Below are 18,735 nucleotides of genomic sequence, written 5' to 3'. Positions count from 1 at the left end.
TGAACAAGGTCTAATACAAACTGGAACTTATTCTCTTATCAATAAGGTTGAATTCAGCAAAGCAAATATTATCAACGTTCATTGAATTTCAACCTTATTGCTGATGCGCTAAGTTTCAGTTTAGATTGGATTTTATCTAGCTTTGGTCATGCACAGTAAGGAAGAAAAACTGTGACCAAATATTCAATGGTTGTGGTTTGCTATCCGATTAATGGTGCCTTTACCCTGCCATGGTTAAAGTAAATTCGGTTTTATGGCCATTGGAATATGGTTCATTTTGCAAAACCCTCATTTAAATACTCTTCTACTCCTTGTATCTGAAAAGCGGTTGTATATAATCTGCTGTCAATAAATATGATTGGTTATTAGCCAATCACTGTACATGACCAATTTTACAGAAGATTACCGTATACTTCCTATTCAGTCTTTCAGAAACAGGGTAGATACATCTCTCATCTCTTTTCAACATCCATAGCGAGAAAGAGAAAGGTAATGTTGGTTTTAATGAGACTGCAATATCACACTACTTATGGCAGCTGACAATATTTCAATTGTATATTAGTTTAAAAAAGCCTGTGTAGAAGATGCGCAGGAGTGGAAATCATTATGTAATTTAAAACCAACATAATCCTTATTAAAATTTGTATAAGTATTGTTTAATTAGTATTGTTGTTTTGTCTTGTATTGTTAAATGGCAGTGTTTTAATTTTAGACCTTATTTCGTTCAGATAGAACTGATATTGGTTTGTATCGAAGCGAATGCAGGAATTGAGCTGTGTACGTATTAATAAGACGAGTAGGTATCTAAATGAAGCGATATTTTGTATAGAGGAACTTATGTTGGTCTAGATGTCGTCAATAAATGATAACAGTGAATATTGGAGTTTTATTTTAAGACTAGTGCCAGCATTTAGCTACACGTAAGGTAATTTTATTCACGGTTTTACTAATAGTCTAATAAACAAAAACCTGCATTTAAACTCCCTGGTCTAACCACTGGCAAAGACTCACTGATAAAGTCGGTTTTAAAAGCGTCAACACATAACACATAGGCTGTTTGTCTATACTATTCATAGGCAAAGCTCGTTCTACGGACTATGTTCTATCTAAAACTACGTCCCACGTTACGTGGGTATGCCCGGAGTGGAAGGGAGGGGCGCACTGTCAATCGATCAATCAATGTCTCCTTCACATTTGTGGAAATAGAGAGAAAAAGTTGACGATCCCTGGGATTGACCAATTTATCGCATTCAGATTGGCAATAGGCAAAGCTTTTTGTACCCCGGTGGAAATCCTCATGGAATCCAGTGCGAAAGGACTCTCCTCTTGGGAGAGGCGAAGGGGTAAGCTGGCCTCTTATCTATAGCTTTAACCAGTGGAATGCTTCGCAAAATGGGAACAGAATAAAACAAAAAATCAATCAAAAAACTTTATTAACAACACACGACTTTTAAACAAATTACCTATCAAAATTTCCCACGAATATAACATGCCTATCAAATATTAAAATTCTTTGAAAGTAGAGTTTCTACTTATTGTTATGTTATGGCAGCATAATATGTTATGAAATATGAACACTTTGGTAAGACTAATACTAGGCCAATAGACATTTTATCTTTACCATGCACATTTTTGACAATCCAAGTTCTCGTCAACGAAAGAGGTTTTATTTTGTTACAAATCTCGTTTGTGAAATACAAACGCTTTAACCTTGTTCTAGTCGTCATATTTTGCTGTAAATTGGTAAAATATTGACTACAACGAACTGGCAATAGCTTCTTAATCCCTGCAAGTGTACCATTGGTACATAAATGTAGGTATGTATAATAGGACCAAGCATTAAATTCGTCTGGTGCAAACATCCATATAATTATCTGGCGAAAAGTGAGTATGCAATAGCACGATTCGATCACTTTGACATGCAGGCATGTAAGAGAGAGAAAGAGAGATCCATTAATACTACCTAACTACATTCAATAATTCCCTCGGTTTCTCTTACGAACACCCCATCTCATTCTGCCAGTCCTGGTGCCTCCTAGCCAAGTTTTTGGACACTGGCTTCGTCTTCTCGATAGCTGTCAGTATGTTCGCCAGTTCCAACCTGTCCTTCCGATTCACGGTACTACCTGGAATGATTAAAAATAGTATTAATCCCGTGACCCAGCAGTGAAGGGACTACCACTAACTTAACCACCAAGTAATGTTGGTCGTGTGGAAGGTAAACGCCGTGTAGTAAGTAGGACGTCGGTATTTTGCAACTGTGGTCAGTCATTCTTTAGGAAAAACCTGAGTGTCACCACTGTAACGATCTAGCATTCGGAAATAATTATTGGCCATATGTTCTAGCTTAACTATGTAAGAGTCTAAGTTAGTTAAATAGTCAATCAAAGTACTGATTCTAACTAGGCGTTCACTAGGCCACAGTCAACATAATCTTGATCATAAGCAAAATGCTTACAATTCAGGAGCGTTCCAACTTATGATGTGATAAATTGATTGATTTGATGAAAAGTAGACATATCAATGATTTGGACCGAATACAGATTTACTTTTCATATTGAATTCAATTTATCATTACAAAACATTTCCGCAATCAATTGCAATACAACCCCAGTCACGGTACCCTAGTTTTCCTTTTAATAAAACCGAGACTTGACTATCCTTAGTACCAACCTCTCCCACTCATAGTAGGCAGCATCTTCCTCACAGTAGACATGATGGCCTCCTTGCAGACCAGCTTGATGTCACTGCCGGAGTAGCCGTCGGTGCGTGAAGCCAACTCCTTGAAGTCCACCTTCGGGTATAGCTCCACGTTCTTAGCGCTCAAGTACTTTTGAAACAGCTCTTCTCGAGTCTTGAAGTCTGGGAGAGGAATGTGGATTCGTTTCTCAAGACGTCGTAGCATGGCTGGGTCTATTTCCCTGTGGAATTAAAATAACCATGTGTCTTACCAAAAATGTATTTGGTTAAAATATTATACTTCCTACTGTAACAGGACTATGATAATTTTGTCACACTGACAAGTTCAAATAGCGATAATTTCCTGATACTGAATCTTTCTTCGAAATTCTAGGGTTCAGATACCATTCAACAGTCTTTTAAATTACTGAAGTTATTCCTGAACATTATCCTTGGAAAGTTGAACTCCAAAACTTGGACAGTACTTACTCGATTAAAATAGTTTGAATGCCGTTAATCATCACACACAATTTTAAACTTCACAATTTATTCAAGGATACACCCTTTAACTATTGAGTCGATTATTTTTAAACTAACCAAGGCAAATTAGAGTTGGCCAGTAAAAATATGATTCCCTCTCTTTCCCCAATGCCGTCCAGTTCAGTGAGTAGTTGTGCCTTCATCCGGCGCGACGCCTCGTGCTCGCCGGGCGCTGAGCGATCTGACGCGAGGGTCTCTACCTCATCCATGAATATTATTGAAGGGGCGTAGTAGGATGCCATCTCGAATAAGACCTGGATAAAATGAATGGAATCATGATAAGGTCATTTGTACTGGTGGTATTTTAGCAGTGGCAGCCTTAGAGTAAGCAAGTCGGGGTGGGGCGAAGGATACAAGGAGGAGTTTCGTCATTTTGCAGCAAAAAGATTTTACCTTAAAAATCATACTTTCGTAGCAAAGTCGGAATTCGTACGATTAGGATATTCTTGGTACATCTGAGACACGTAATACTACTAGCAATGATTTTCTTTCAATCCCATGTGACATTACCTTAATAATCTTCTCGGTCTCCCCCCTCCACTTATTGATAATGGTGCTACAGGAAACGTTGAAGAAAGTGCAGCAGCTCTCGCCGGCGACGGCTTTCGCCAGCATCGTCTTGCCCGTGCCCGGCGGCCCGTGGAGGAGGACGCCTCGCCACGGCTCCAGCAGGCCCGTGAATACTTCGGGATACCTAGATTTGAAGAGAATCATTGTTTTATACAGTTTTAAACTGGCCTTACGACTTTTTGGCTACGACCGTTTTAGACAAGCTTGGTAGTTCTTTGCGTTCGTAAATAAATACGTCAATGGTGTAATGTTTATATCTGAAATGTTTAAAATGCATGACAAATTATAAAAAATAATTTCCTTAAACCTTTTTTTTACCGGTCAGTCGCGAATATCTTCATTGTGTCACAGGGTCTTCACAAATATTCAAGTCAAAGACACCCAGATTGAGGTCAAGCATTCGCAGATCATTCACAAGCTTACCCTACAAGACCTACCTCGGACAGTGGGTTTGTCGTGGGGGTGGCAACCTCTCGGCTACGTCATAACACAGCATATAATTTCAATTACCTTACTGGATACACGACAGACTCCATCAGCAGGCTCTTAGCTGACGTCAGACCCTTCACGTCGTCCCAGCACACACCGGTCGGTTTAATGATGTCCTGGTACAATAGCTCCACCAACTGCTTCTTGTCTGGGGTCGCATGGCTGAGGAAACCAGCGAGGGACTTCCTCTCTATGGCTGGGATTGACTGTACTGATTGTTCATCCTGGAACAAGACTAGAAACTGTGAAATTGTAGACAGCAGGCCGAAAATGAACATCAGTGAAAGCAGATTTGACCTTTGTGGAGAATTGGGAGTTGATGACAGTCTGAATAAAATGTACAAGTAAAGAAATATTTTAGAAGAGCAGTAGCGCCAATGAACGAATCCGGGATGTAGACGTTTTAGTTTAAACATAAGTTTAATCGAACGTTATTAAATAATTCTCAGTAAATGGAATATTTACCTTCTTTTGTCATACTTTTGGGCAAGTCAACTTAAACAGATCCTAAATATTCAAACATGTAAAGAGATTCACTCATTTCCCAACACGCAAAAAAAAATATAACAATATAATGACCATGAAATATTAATGTAAATATAAATACTACAAACTCCATGTTAAGCTTGCGATGACCCTCGGAATGTCGCTCTCTGACAAATTACTGGCCAGGTGCCAGACTGTAAGTAATATAGGCCAGCAAAGCCTGGTATTTCCCTCACCTGAACTTAATTTGAAATGTACATCAAAATAATTACTACTGCAATTAATTTTAATAATATTTATGTGTTGTGCAGCCGGTAAACTGCAGGCATGCCTTTGTTTCCCCTTCATAAATGAAATTCAGCGCGTTATATGACTGTCAACTACATGAAAAACATGAAACGAGACTAAATTCACAAGTTTTAAAGAAATATTGATGGTCAAGGACAAGATAGCAACTTCATTTAGTTTCAAGGAAAATAAAATCTTGTTTCCACACTTTCCCAATATTTTATCCCCTCTGTATAGGTCTATGTATGTAAGTCCTATCTTAGAAAGAGTTTGGTAAATAATCATTACATTCATAACCATAATACTGGATTGCACCCACACTTAAACTTTTTGTGGTAGATTTCTTCAGAACTATTCATACTTATAACAGCGGCTTACTCCAGTATTTATATGGATCGCCGGACTAGTCGTGGCGGTAGAGTCAGGAGTCAAACTTCAAATTTAGATTCGATTTAAACGTTTGAATAAACCGTTGCCGCGTTGTATCGTTTAAAAAAAACTGTTAGGAAGTTTTAATTCTCTTATTTGTTTATTATTTACTCTTGAAGAACAAACCTTCAGCAGCTTCTTAACAGTGAAAGACGAAGGTAAGTCAACATCTTCCTTTTCACACACATCAGCTTTCTCCCTCTCCTCAACGGTCTTCGCCTTCCTAGTGGGGGGTCGCCTGAGAGGGGGCTGCTCCTCGATCTTGCGGCAGAACTGAGGCTGTTTGTTGAACCGGATTAAGTAGTAGCTGCAGTAGTCCTGATGGAGAAGAGAAAATGCAAAATTAAGTCATTTTTTTTAAACTGTGTACAAATAAAATTTACAACTAAGGACCTGCTATTTAGGTGGTGCTTAACAGTCCAAACTTGACGGACTGTTAAGCACCACCCAAATAGAAGGTCCTTGTTGTTGTTGTTCTAGCTATGGAGAAGAACTGCAAAACAAAAAACATTGCAAAGAGTACAAGTTACTCCCAAAGATGTATGTAACTGACCGTCCAGGGACCGACAAGCCGACAGGAAAGCATATTATCTTATATTTTCTAAACTGATCTCCGACGAGTTCGGAAATTTAAATTAATTGCAAGAATATTTTATTGTTTTGCTTTTAAAAATGACCACGCATCTTCCCATGAAGTAAACCGCGAATAAAAAGTGATATAATGAAATTAGCCTTTATTGACCCTCATATAGCAGTGATATGAAAAAAAAAACCAATCTATTATTTTATTTATTTTATTAACTTGGCGACAATAACACCAATTTGGACAAACAAATAGGCTTGCAATAAAATGTATAAATACGTTAAGAACTTATCCAGAGAGAAGCTCCCACTACCCCACATCCACACCCATCATAGTCCAACATGTCTCAAAACAACCTTGTCTTCTTTTCCCACAAAACTTGGTCACCTCAATACACAATATTTATGTGTAGGGAAGTGCATCGGGATGGGTTTGCGTAACCTCCAGGCAAGGGTGCGGTGACGTCAGCGGCGTCTGCGCGTCTCGCGGTACTTGGCACGCGTCCAAGTACCGTCTAACATTGACTCGTAAACACCTTGCACAGTATAAGTGATATTATTGCATCGTTTCAAAACAATGTCGTTATATTAATATCGACATTATTACAGTTACTATGAGATTAAATATTTTACGATGTATAAAAATCTGACTTTTCGGGTCTCTCAATTATTCCATAAAAAAAAACGAAAAGATGTTTTGTTTTCTTTTCTGTGAGTGTATGTGGTATCTATAGCTGCCAATGTAGCCAAAATAATATTCAAAATATTAAACAAGTTACCTAAATGTGCCATATGACATATAAATTAAAATAAAACGGCCTCAGGGGCCTTAAACCACAACAAGTTTTTTCAACTTTCAGTAATAAAAAATTGTGAAAAATAAAATAAAGTTACAAAAGTTAACAACTATAACTAAAAAGAACAAAACTTATAATGATCTTAATAAGCATGTATTAAATGTTAACTCTTTTATAAAAGCTTGCGGTGATAGACGAAATGATATTTTAATGTATCTTTCAGCAATATATTAAACATTAAACCACACATTTGGCAAACAGATTTGAATTTATATAATTTACGACTTGCTATACCGGAGACTGCTTATTAATAAACGCATTAGCCGATATTGAAGCAGTTTTACGGATTTATTACAAGTAGGTTAAAAAATTATGATTGTCAGGAGGCCTGAAAGTAGGTATTGGTAATTCGGTATGAGAGTGTGTTCGTTTTAAACTTAAGTTTTGTAAAGTAACCTGGGCCAAAATTCGACTATTTACCATAGCCAAAGAATGAATGAAATTTGACTTAAAATGACAATTACAACTTCAGTACGGGACGGTACGCTCAAGATCAATGTCACTCAATATAATTAACTTCCAATTATTGTATTGGCAAAATATTTATTGAAATTTAATCCCACTGCCAATCCCATTGTAAATAGCAGAATCGTGGCCCAAAAATATCGCCAACGGAAGGCCTTTTTTTTCTTCAAAAACGCGTTTTCCATTCAAATTCCAAATTGAAATAAAACAGTAACTAACGCTAACAAGGACTTTATTTCCTATACTCCAGTAGGTACACTAAACTTGTAAAATTACAAGGGAATTACACAGGAACGACCTTGTTTCCAGTGCTCAGTTTCATTAACATTTTTTCAGCGTTGTAATTCAGGTAGGCGCTCGCTGGAGACTCCTAACGAGGCCTTTGGCATTCTGACACACGCACATACAGAATTACTAAGGTGGCTTACAAACGAGGTATCGCACGACATGAGTAGATGGATGAAAAAATAGGAAAACTAAGGTGATCGTTCGAAACAGAAATGGTATCGAAAATAATTGTCACCCAACCAAAGTTAAATGTCGATTATAATTTTTATTCTTATTTGTTGTTATATGAGCAATACAAATAGAGGAGCGACTGCCTATCTGACCTCATCAACCCAGTTACCTGGACAACACGATACCTCTTAGTAAGACTGCTTGTCAAATTTCGGGCTTCTGACAACCAGTTATTACTGTCATAGATGTGTAGGTAAATAACCCACATTGAACATGCCTTCTGAAACACGAAGGAACTCCTCATGACTTAGACGGTCAAAAGAACTTAACCTGTGATCAAATCAATTTGTGCAGGTGTAGTTTATCCCACTCGAAAACTTAGACGTTCCAAAGCTTTTGTCAGTTATCACTTTCCTTATCAAACCGTCATATACAAAGTCCTTTCTGTCATGTCTCGTGTCGTGTTTCATCTCCTTTAATAACAGCTGATCCCTACAGCTGAACAATGCAAACTGTCACACAAGTATGGCTGAACAGTTTTAATTTCGCTGAACGTTTGAACGCGCTACATAGTTGTGTGAGTTTTAAAACGATGACGCAACTTGGCTGAGCTTTTTTGGTGTACCGTAATCTAATAGTTATGACAGAACCTTTTTTCTCTCAATTTGGATATAATGTTCAAATTATTTTATGAACCGACGACGACGACGTAATGATTGACTTTAATACGTACCGTCTTCATTATTTGGTCTTATTCAGGGTTTCTTCAAATAGCTGATTTTTTTTTTGTTATGGCAGATTCCGGAATTTTGTCGTGACAAATATTATTTAAAGTAATCAAGCAATTTTCTAGTCTAATCGTATTCTGATAGAAAACCTGAGGAATAAAAAGCTAAGGATATAAATATTCGATTTTGATGAAACTTTGGTATGAAAATGGAAAGAAAACGATCGAGACTGTAAAGCACAGCTAGTACTAGCATAACTACAAAGTATTTCAACAACAAAAGCTAAAACACCAGTGTAAAGCTAGCTCACAAGCTCCCTACACAACACTACTGGTTAACTAAGTTTACCTAACTATTTCGGAAACGCACACGAATGCCTCTTGACAATTGCGCACCGCTAACAAGCGCCCGATTGATTAATGACAGTGTACGTGACTGTACCGAGCAGGTACAGTCAAAGAGAATCGTTTTATTGTTAAAGCTGGTAATTACTGACATATACATTACATATATCTAATTAATGAAAGCAAAATATGGTGTTGAATTTGTAAGCAATAATCCGTGTTAAGTCTAAATCTGTTAATTGAAATTTTAATCATCTGACGTCAATTTTGTACAGTATGTCGAGGTGAATCAGATATCTAGAAATTCTGAAATCTATTTAAGAAAATATACTGGTTTTCTAGAATAATTTACTGGAATAATTTAAATTCAGTAATATTTTACATTATATTCATACACGAAGGGAAGGTAGGTTACCTAGGATGTCGCAAAAGGGTCGTTGACATTACACAACTAACAGCACACAAAAAGGAACTTTACTGCAAAGGCAATAAGAGCGTTCATATAAAAACTTTTTTATGTAACTTTCGCCTTGGGTGACCTTGACCTTGGAGGTCACGCCGATACGGCGTCCATCACTCAATGTCATGTCAATCACTGCGTGACGCTTAATTCTTACAAAAATATTATATTTTTTACTGTGAAAAAAAATTTCTTAGGAAATTGTGTAATTTGATGTTAATGACAACCGTTTTGAATTTTACATGTTAACTTTATTGAAATGAAACTACTTTTACGGATTTTATCTCGGTTTAATTTTAGATTTTAGTTACCGACGTTTCGACACCTTTGCAGGTATCATGGTTACGGGCAGACTGAGATGGCGTTCGTCTTGAAAGATGTTGCTCGTTCTACTTGAAGGTAGAACGAAGAGTCTGCCCGTAACCATGATACCTGCAATTTCAATGTCTAACATTCGCGTAAACCTAAGAATTCACTGAGTTAACTTCATGATAACTTACAAAATTAGTGTCTAAATGTAACCCCCGATTATTATGTCACAAAGGTATTAAACAATGACCTTATTTTCTCTAGATTGGCGAGTGCAAACAAAGCTTTGTTTGTTGTCAAAGTTTCTCCATAAAGTAAAAGTTATTTAACCTTGTGCTCATGTAGATTGACAGTTAAAGGGGAAAGATAGATCCATTAAGATGATAGAGTAACTCGTTATACCTAAGTACCATATTGATAAATATTAGTAGAGATACGCTATTTCACAAGCGTTTTTAAATCATATTTGTAGAATCATAATCTATACTCTATACTTACTAATATATAAAGCTGAAGAGTTTGTTTGTTTGAACGCGCTAATCTCAGGAACTACTGGTCCAAATTGAATAAGTCTTTTTGTGTTGAATAGACCATTCATCGAGGAAGGCTTTAGGCTATAAACCATCACGCTGCGACTAATAGAAACGAAGATACAATGGAAAATGTGAAAAAATCAGGGCAGGTATAAATCATAACTTATATCTTCTACCCACGGGTACAAAGTCGCGGGCAAGAGCTAGTTAATTAATAAGCTTGTAAGTTAACTCGACGCATAGCCATTGCAACACAACAATCAATTCAAATTCGTGTGCTTCAGTTGGTAGTGAAACGAACTTTTTTTTAACGCTAAAGAGGGGTGTAGTAGTTTACGCGTATGTCCGTCTGCGGAATCGTAGCTCCGGAACGGATTAAAAAATTCTAATTCAGTTTGTTTTATCTAAAGATGAATTGTGTCAGTGTTCTTAAACATGTTTCACAAAAAAATGGTTGAACCATTTAAAAGTTGTGAGGGGCTTTTAATTTTAAGTACAACTAAAATTATCCAACATCGCAGACACCCAATTACCAGATCTACAAATTCCCTAAACTTAAGACTCTCGATAAACTATCCCTGAAGGAGTATCCATGCACCTCATTTAAAGAACATCCCAAAAAAGTCACTATATCAATTATACTACCAAACATGACCTTCTCACCCGGGGGAACCATAAACCGTGAACAACCTAACTCTTTCCTCTCGTTAGCGAGCTGGCAAGAGTCCAGATAACTTCAAGATCAGGGACCTGTATTACAAAGTTAAAAAGCAGGAAGATACCCGAAAGTGGAAAAGTGATGTCGCTCTACGAGAAGTAGCGTGCTATCCCGCTTGCATAATAGTGGTACTCGTTTGAGAGCTCGTTACAGCGTAGGAATGTGTCCCCAGAGATCTGTGGCCACTTCACAAGCTTTTGGACGTATTTTATTAAGACACCTAATTTTCAAGTAAAAATTTACTGGATATGAAAAGTTTTGATGTCTTTATTTACGTGGTTGAGGAAATGCGCTTGAAGTTGAAGTTTATAACTGTAAGATTATGAAGGAGGGATAGTTTAATATTCAGTTTAACAAGTTAGTCCGCATTAGGGATTAAAACACACTTTATGAAGTCCATAATAAAGTCCATTATATCATTGACCAATCTCTCATATAATAGTGCATCTGTGTATTGATGGTCCGTGATGAAACCCACATGGTGTGTAGCTAACTTTCAAGAAACGACATGCCTCTCTTCGTTTTGGATGTTCTGATAACAGAGATCGAAATGCGCCAAATTTTTTATATAGACGTATAAACATTTAAGTATGTTGAACACGACGTCAATGCTTATTAAACTTAACAACTTAAGCTTTGAACATAATATACTTTGCGCTTTAGCTCTTAGTAACCTTTAGAGACTATTATTCAACTTCTTTCGCTTCAATGTTTATGCGAAATCTTTAGAGACGTTTGTTTATATCGTGTTTTACGTAAACACACAGAACTATCTTTCATGTATTACGCAAATGTTTTATAGCAAGCTTCTAATGCTTCAAACGTCTGTGTTCAAACGTTATATAAATAAAACATTCTTTATTTATTACCAAAGAGGTAAGCTTTCTACCCACACTACTAGAAATATACTGAGCTTTAAAATGAAACAAATTTTGCAGAGGATTTTTCTGAATTAAATACCACCACAATATACGCATTCTGAATTATCCCGAATTAGTTAAAAAACATATACATATATATAGCGTTGACTTGGTGATGATTTTTTCTGAATATTGTATTCACGAGGTGCAGGTTCGAGCCCAAAACAGGCAAAGCATAAACGTGACTTTTTCAAGTTATGTCATCTAAAGAAAGACGACAAACAGTAAAAACATCATGAGAAAACCTGGTTTCCAAAAATTGAATCTGAAATCTACAACCCACAGTTAGCTAGCGCGGTGATCAATGTTCAACCAAGCCTATAGGGGAAGAGACCTGTGCCCAACCGTGGACGTATATAGACTGGTGTTATTCTGTATATTAAACTATATGTCAAATATTTGAATACTTACTTGTAATATGATGTCCAGATCGATGTTATCGCAGACCTCATACTCGCCGGTGAGGGCCGCCTCCGCACAGAACGTCTCGGCGGTGTGGAAGAAGCCCTCCTGCTTCAGGTAGCCCAGCACAAGGTACTTGAGGATACGCTTCCGAGCCCGGAAGAGAGCTTCTTTCTGCACATGGTATCAACAAAAAAGTAACATTATATGCAGTGGGTACTTAGAAACTTGGTACGTCCTCTACGCGATGTGTTTTGAAATCATTAGCGTTTCATGCCAGAAAAAATAAGATAGAGTTGTTAGCGTAAGAAAAAGAACAAAAATATGTCACGTTTGGCCATCCTGTAAATAGCATTGTAAAGATAAAAAAAAACACTATAATGAGCCTACACACAAACACGTTGAAGTTGTGCGATTTCAAGTTAACGTAGACCTGTAATTGTCGTAGCATATCAGCTATAAATAGCCCAACTATTAATGCGCACAGCACAATTATTATTGGTTTTTGGTGTGATAGTAACACACAATGAGTATTAGTATTAATCTACAACGTCACTGTATATTTACAAAAGTAACCAATACCAGGCGCTACGCGTAAAGTTTGGTTAAATATCCCCCAAAACACAAGTTACCGTTTGGTTCGCATTACGCTCGATAGATGTCGTTGTTATGCCAAGCAATTTGGCGCTATGCTTTTATACAGAGATTTCAAGGCTATTACATATGACATACTGCATAATATTTAGTACAATCGTACATTGAGTACAATCGTAAATGGAGTTATAATGAGGTCAGTAGATAGAAATGGTATTGAATATGCTTTAGAGAACATTACGCCACCTGTGGGTCATATTGGAGAAACCAAGTGGTAGTGTTTTTTAGTATGCAAAGCTTTGTAAGAAAAGTGGTCAACTACGAATTGGATAGCTACGCTGAAGTTCGGTACAATCCTGGCAAAAAAACAAAACACATTTGCCAAACAGCCGACTTTTTATTTTTGTTTTGGACGCACTCGAAATACGTCATCGATAAAATTTAAACTGTCTTCTCGTCATATTCGGTTTGTTAACAGCCAATGACAGACAGCGAAACCTTAATAATAGGGTTCAGTTTTAATCCTCTGGTTACGGAACCCTACAAAAACCATCTTATTAAATCTCCGAAAGCTTTCTTTCTACGCGTATATGATACAACTTACTACATGAGTATGTAACAGGGTATGGGATGAATGACCCATATTCATCCGGGGCTAGGGGGAAAAATACCCCATATAGAATGAATAGCACGACCCACTTGGCTCGTTGGCTGATCATTTGTCTTTCCATCCCGAGGTCGCGCTTTCGATTTCCATATCAGGACAAACATTTGTTTGACCTATATGTTACGATCCTTATTTCTCTGCGCTTAGGTGATTAATAGATCAATACGATTTTATTTTAGGTCTTACAGAAATTACAAGACCATCACTTACACCGCAACATTGTTGTTCAACTACAAATTTCTTTGCGAATTATAAAAAAATAGTTTTGTATAAAAATATTTTTATTGTATCGTTTCGTAATATTATATTTGTTTATATGGGTTAAGTACTGGTACCGTACGTAGGTACTGATATTATTATTGCCTATATCATAAATTGTTTACGGAAAGTCAATCGGCTGGGGAGTTGGTTGCGTTTGTTCTCTTCAAGCAGGAAGAAAAGGAGGATGCGGTAAAAAGTTAGCCAGTCAGAGTGCTATTGTATTTTGTAGAGCTAGAGGAGAGCTAGCCTATAAACATAGGCACATACAAGGTGTATGTCATGTATTGTTGAAACCTATGAAACGTGCTGCAGGCTCTCTACACCCGGGTAAACAATTGTATCTTAATATACAATGTCGTAATACAAAAGAAATCCCATAAAGGAACATTATAATTATGAACTGTGACAATAATAATTATGGTCCTCGCCTAATATTATAAACGCGAAAGTTTTATGTCCACTTAACGAATTTAGATGAAACTTGGTACACGGATAGTTTATAACCAGGATTAACACATAGGATTGTTTTTATCCAGAATGTATGTTCCCGTGGGACCATTTTCTTATTGAAGCAGGCGGGCCCGTGGGCTAAAGATTGTTAATAATAAAATACTTAAAACTCACAGTTTCAATTTTTCTCATTTGACTCATGGGTCTCGTGACTCCAGCCATTTCGTTTTTTTCACCACAAATATATTTATTACGGAAACCTTGTTTATACGGCACTTGTCAAGTTGTCATCAGCTCAAACTAAACGGTTGTTAAGGGCTGTGTGGTTGCTAGGCAACCGGTTGGCGATAAACAACCCTAGCGTGGCATAGTTACGATTAGTCGATTTAAATCTGCATTTTGTTATGGTCCGTAAAATTATAGATCTTTTTTATTTTTCATTTTAATGTTAGACTATAAATTTCTACATTATTAAATTCCATACTAGAGTAAGTATAAAGGCCCAATTAAATTATTAAATTGTTCTTTTTTATATATTTTTATTTTATTTACATTATTCAATTAGTCTCAGGTCGAGTCTGGATGAGCCTAGCACAGGACCGTAGAAATTGGCACGAGAAAGGGGAGGGCCCAGCAGTAGGAGGATAAAGGCTGTGGATGATGATGATGATTCAATTAGTATAAACAATTGTATTCGCTGCTAGCTGCTACGTTTGTTCATGATGAACCCGATTAAGATATATGCCTCAATAGAAAAATGTGTTTAATAAATATACTAAATTAGCAGTCGCCAGCATGGATATGACTTTTCCCTGTGAAATAAGATTCTGCTATTAAGTCATTTAATAAGTACCTATCCAACACTTAACCACATTAAAATCCGTCTAGTAGTTTACGAGTCAATGAGTAACACACGTTCATACACCCTAACCAACTTTCAAGATTATTTAAGCAAATTTTTTTTATTACTTCTTTAAACTGCCATTGATTTATATTGGCACACAGATTCTCTACCATAACACCAATTATCTATACTAATATCTATACTAATATATAAAGCTGAAGAGTTAGTTTGTTTGTTTGTTTGAACGCCCTAATCTCAGGAACTACTGGTCCAAATTGAAAAATTATTTTTGTGCTGAATAGACCATTCATCGAGGAAGGCTTTAGGCTATAAACCATCATGCTGCGACTAATAGGAGCTAAGATACAATGGAAAATGTAAAAAAAACCGGGCAGGTATACCTAAATCATAACTTATATCTTCTACCCACGGGGACGAAGTCGCGGGCAATAGCTCGTAATATGTATAAAGCCTTAGTGTGATCACAACCTTCTTAAAACTTAGGAGGCAAAAGCAGCAAGGCGTTGAGCCATCCCTTTCAGGTTTCTCTCATTAAGGTAGAGTCAGTTCTACTTGACACGATGCGAGTAATGACACATTTAATTAAAAAGCGTCACATACATTTAAACGACATTTTATGTATATACATGTATGTGTGGATGTAGGTAAAAAATATAAAACTAATGAATGTTGCATGTGGTGTTAGCCTTTAAATGATTGTAAAACATATAAACCTATTTATTTCTCTTGTGTGAAGTCAATGTAATTTCTTTGTAAACAATAAATTGTTAGTTAACCTGAATTTAGTAATAAATACCTGTTTATAAAGTTGTGTACATAAGTAAAAAGGTTCTAATATATATTTTTAACTGTGAAGTGATTTTTTTTATATAAGCCTCTAAGTTTGAGTTTCTGTGACTATGAGATCGAATAATAATGATGTATAATAAATTTTATTTTATTATTTTCGTCACTGATGTCCTCGGGTAAGATATATAGAATGTATGGAATACGTTTCTATAACGACCTGCTTCCTTACACGTTTAGTTAGTTTAGGAAAAACGAATTTGGCCAAGGTCATCGTCCCTGTACTATAACTTTTTTGGTGAAAGTCGTCAATTCTTGCTTAACATTTCTATGGTTACATTACTATGCTGTTTATATTATTTTCTCCAATGAGTAAAAGGTCAGATAGGCAGGCGCTCCTTTTAAACACTGGTAATTAGCTGAATTCGGTTAGACTGGAAGCCGACCACAACATAGTTGGGAAAAGGCTAGGCCGATGATATGATGAGTAGAGCAAAACCGGAATGGGTGACCAATTTAGCTTTTCTTCGTCCTATTTGTAAGAAACCCTTAGTGAAGCGAGTCTGACTCGCACTTGACTGATTTTTTCTGTTCACTATGTTGAAGTCTTTATATTGTATTTTAGATCTAACCTATTACTTTTTATTATATCATATTCATCTGAATCTCTTTCACCATTTTCTCACGGTCATATGTAATAAACCTACATTTAGAAGTAACAAAATCTTTACAAATGTAAATACCTACATTTGATTTAGCCGTTTAAGCCATTTTTAGAAGTGGATCGTTTGCCCACTGATAGGATTATTTTGATCAACAAATGGCCAGAATACTAATTTAATTGATTTGATTGTTTGTAAAACCTTGCAAGACAGGGATTAATTTTCTTATTCCGATAATCGCTTTTCCAACACGGATAAACAATTTTTTTGTCACATTTCCTATTTATCAATGAGTTGGAAATATAATTCTTTAGTTTTTTTATTCGTCTTCAGTTTGGTGAGTAGTTGACAAGGAGGCTGCACGCGTGTGAGCGCAGTGCCGCAGTCAGGGGGGCGGGGGGCGTGCTGCGACCGCGTGCGGCCGGCGTGCGGAGCGGGTTGCCAGCTTACAGCTACCCCGGTGGTGCCGGAGTTAGGGGTAAATTTGATAATGAGGAAGTTGATTATGACTGGATCGTTATAGTATGATTAGATAGGTATTTTTGGTATTATTTTTAATACAGAAACAGACAAAAAGTCTTCCTTTATAAAATCTAATATAATTATTAATCTCTATAAATTTAGATTCTCAATTGTAACAAAAGTAACATTAAAATAGGAACATTACTTTTGTACTCAAACACTGCAGGTAATAAATAGCATGTATAAAAGTATGCTTAGATGCCTACGTCAGACAAGTAACAGAAGGCAGCGTAGCCGCAGGGTGCGTAGCCGTAGCCCGTAGCATCAGGCAACGTAGCTTACGTAGGCCTAGGGAAAATATAACATTTCAGTTTTATTTCAAGTCCCGCTTTTCAAGTATTGCTAATTTTAATTGCATTTATGAATATTTATGTAGTTTATGTACGTTCGTGTGTTGTGACCCGACAACAAATGCGTAATTGGCTGATAGGATAGTTAAAGTTGTGTGATTGTAGACAAGAAGAACGAGAAAAAAAATCCTAAGAAGTTCAGTCGCGTAAAAGGGAAATACTGCCAATACCGGGATATCTAGTTGTGTAGTTGGCAACCGGCGTGGCGGCGTGTCTCCGGCAGTGAGAGTCGGGCAGTCATGCCTCGCGCCGCGTCCGCCACGGCCGCGCTGCTCACCGCCACGCTCGCGCTCCTTGCCGCGCTCGTCGGTGAGTTACACACACGACAATATCAACATTTGAATATATAAAACCATTTAAAAAGATAAATTCGGTAAATCCAATTTTAATAAAATTTCTACCATGCGTGATTAAGTTTATAACTGTCGGCAACTTCGATTTTTTGTTCTTTTAAAGTGTTTTTAAATTTGGAAGTTGTTTCTTTTGTGCCATTGTCATGTTTTGACAATTTATATTTGAGGTTGAATACGAAATCCAGGGAGTATATTTTTAATGAATGAACCCTATTTTATACCCTATTTTCCTTAAGTTTTTGCAATAATTATCATTTTTGGTTACAATAGTTTATTCTAAATCTAGAAACACTAAGTATCTAGGTGACGATTTAAATATAAAAGCTTTAGTTTTACAGTTTGAAAGCTAACGATTCGTAGCCTGGACGTAGGAATTCCAACAATACTCGTGTAGACAATAAACGTTAACCTTTCGCTTTACTTATGGCAACGACCTCAAAAGGCTCTATCGGAATTCCGAAATTGAAACTGTAAGTAAAATTTAAATTTTAGATTTTATTGAAATTTAACTATTCCTACTGATTCCGAATAGTATTGTGCGTTATTATTTAGAAAAAGATTTCGTATACATAAATATGTACCTTTTTAAAATGTTACCTACGTGTAGAACTTAAGTTTAGTGTACAAAGATTTAATTGTCAATAAAAAACTTGATTTAATTGTTCTTGTATAATTAATAACTTAAATAAAGCAGTGTTTGCATCATAACCTAGTATATGTTACAAATAAACAATACTTTACCTTAAATAAAAGCTGAATCTACAAAAAAAAAACATATAAGTTAGATACCGCATTAAAACAAGCTCCCTAGATATATATCTGTGCGCAACTGATCCTATCTGCATAACAAATGCTGCATACAACTTCGTCAATTGAAAACGAAAACAAACTCTATACTCAATTACATTAGGAACAGCTCGTTTTGAATATTTAAAACAGGAATTACTTAGTCAATTGTTCCGTATCG

At 36.5% G+C, this 18,735-nt stretch overlaps 2 protein-coding genes across 2 annotated transcripts in view; one reads left to right on the top strand and one right to left on the bottom strand.

Annotated features, from left to right (window-relative positions):
• Positions 1-1,393: 1,393 nt before the first annotated feature.
• LOC113493784 (katanin p60 ATPase-containing subunit A-like 2) lies at positions 1,394-14,612 on the bottom strand. The gene is made up of 8 exons (XM_026871803.1): positions 14,405-14,612; positions 12,268-12,432; positions 5,608-5,799; positions 4,300-4,502; positions 3,730-3,913; positions 3,277-3,473; positions 2,674-2,921; positions 1,394-2,126 (listed from the first exon to the last, which is right to left on the bottom strand). The coding sequence occupies exons 1-8, from the start codon at positions 14,450-14,452 to the stop codon at positions 1,996-1,998; spliced, it is 1,368 nt and encodes a 455-aa protein (XP_026727604.1). The 5' UTR covers positions 14,453-14,612; the 3' UTR covers positions 1,394-1,995.
• Positions 14,613-17,560: 2,948 nt separating this feature from the next.
• LOC113493783 overlaps positions 17,561-18,735 on the top strand; it is a 29,697-nt gene continuing 28,522 nt past the window's right edge. The window contains exon 1 of the mRNA XM_026871802.1: positions 17,561-17,724. Coding sequence (XP_026727603.1) covers positions 17,655-17,724 — 70 coding nt within the window. The 5' untranslated portion in view covers positions 17,561-17,654. The remainder of the gene's footprint in view (positions 17,725-18,735) is intronic.

This window comes from Trichoplusia ni, chromosome 5 (genome assembly GCF_003590095.1).
Source record: "Trichoplusia ni isolate ovarian cell line Hi5 chromosome 5, tn1, whole genome shotgun sequence".
Taxonomy (NCBI): Eukaryota; Metazoa; Arthropoda; class Insecta; order Lepidoptera; family Noctuidae; genus Trichoplusia; species Trichoplusia ni.
Note: the sequence above shows the minus strand (reverse complement) of the source record. Positions and strands in the feature narration are given on the sequence as shown.

Coding starts and splice junctions, on each gene's coding strand:
- LOC113493784 (XM_026871803.1), bottom strand. CDS start 14,452: ATGGCTGGAGTCACGAGACCCATGAGTCAAATGAGAAAAATTGAAACT. Junction 5,800..12,267: donor ATCTGGACATCATATTACAA/GTAAGTATTCAA, acceptor CTTCTCCATCAG/GACTACTGCAGCTACTACTT. Junction 3,474..3,729: donor AGACCGAGAAGATTATTAAG/GTAATGTCACAT, acceptor CATTTTATCCAG/GTCTTATTCGAGATGGCATC.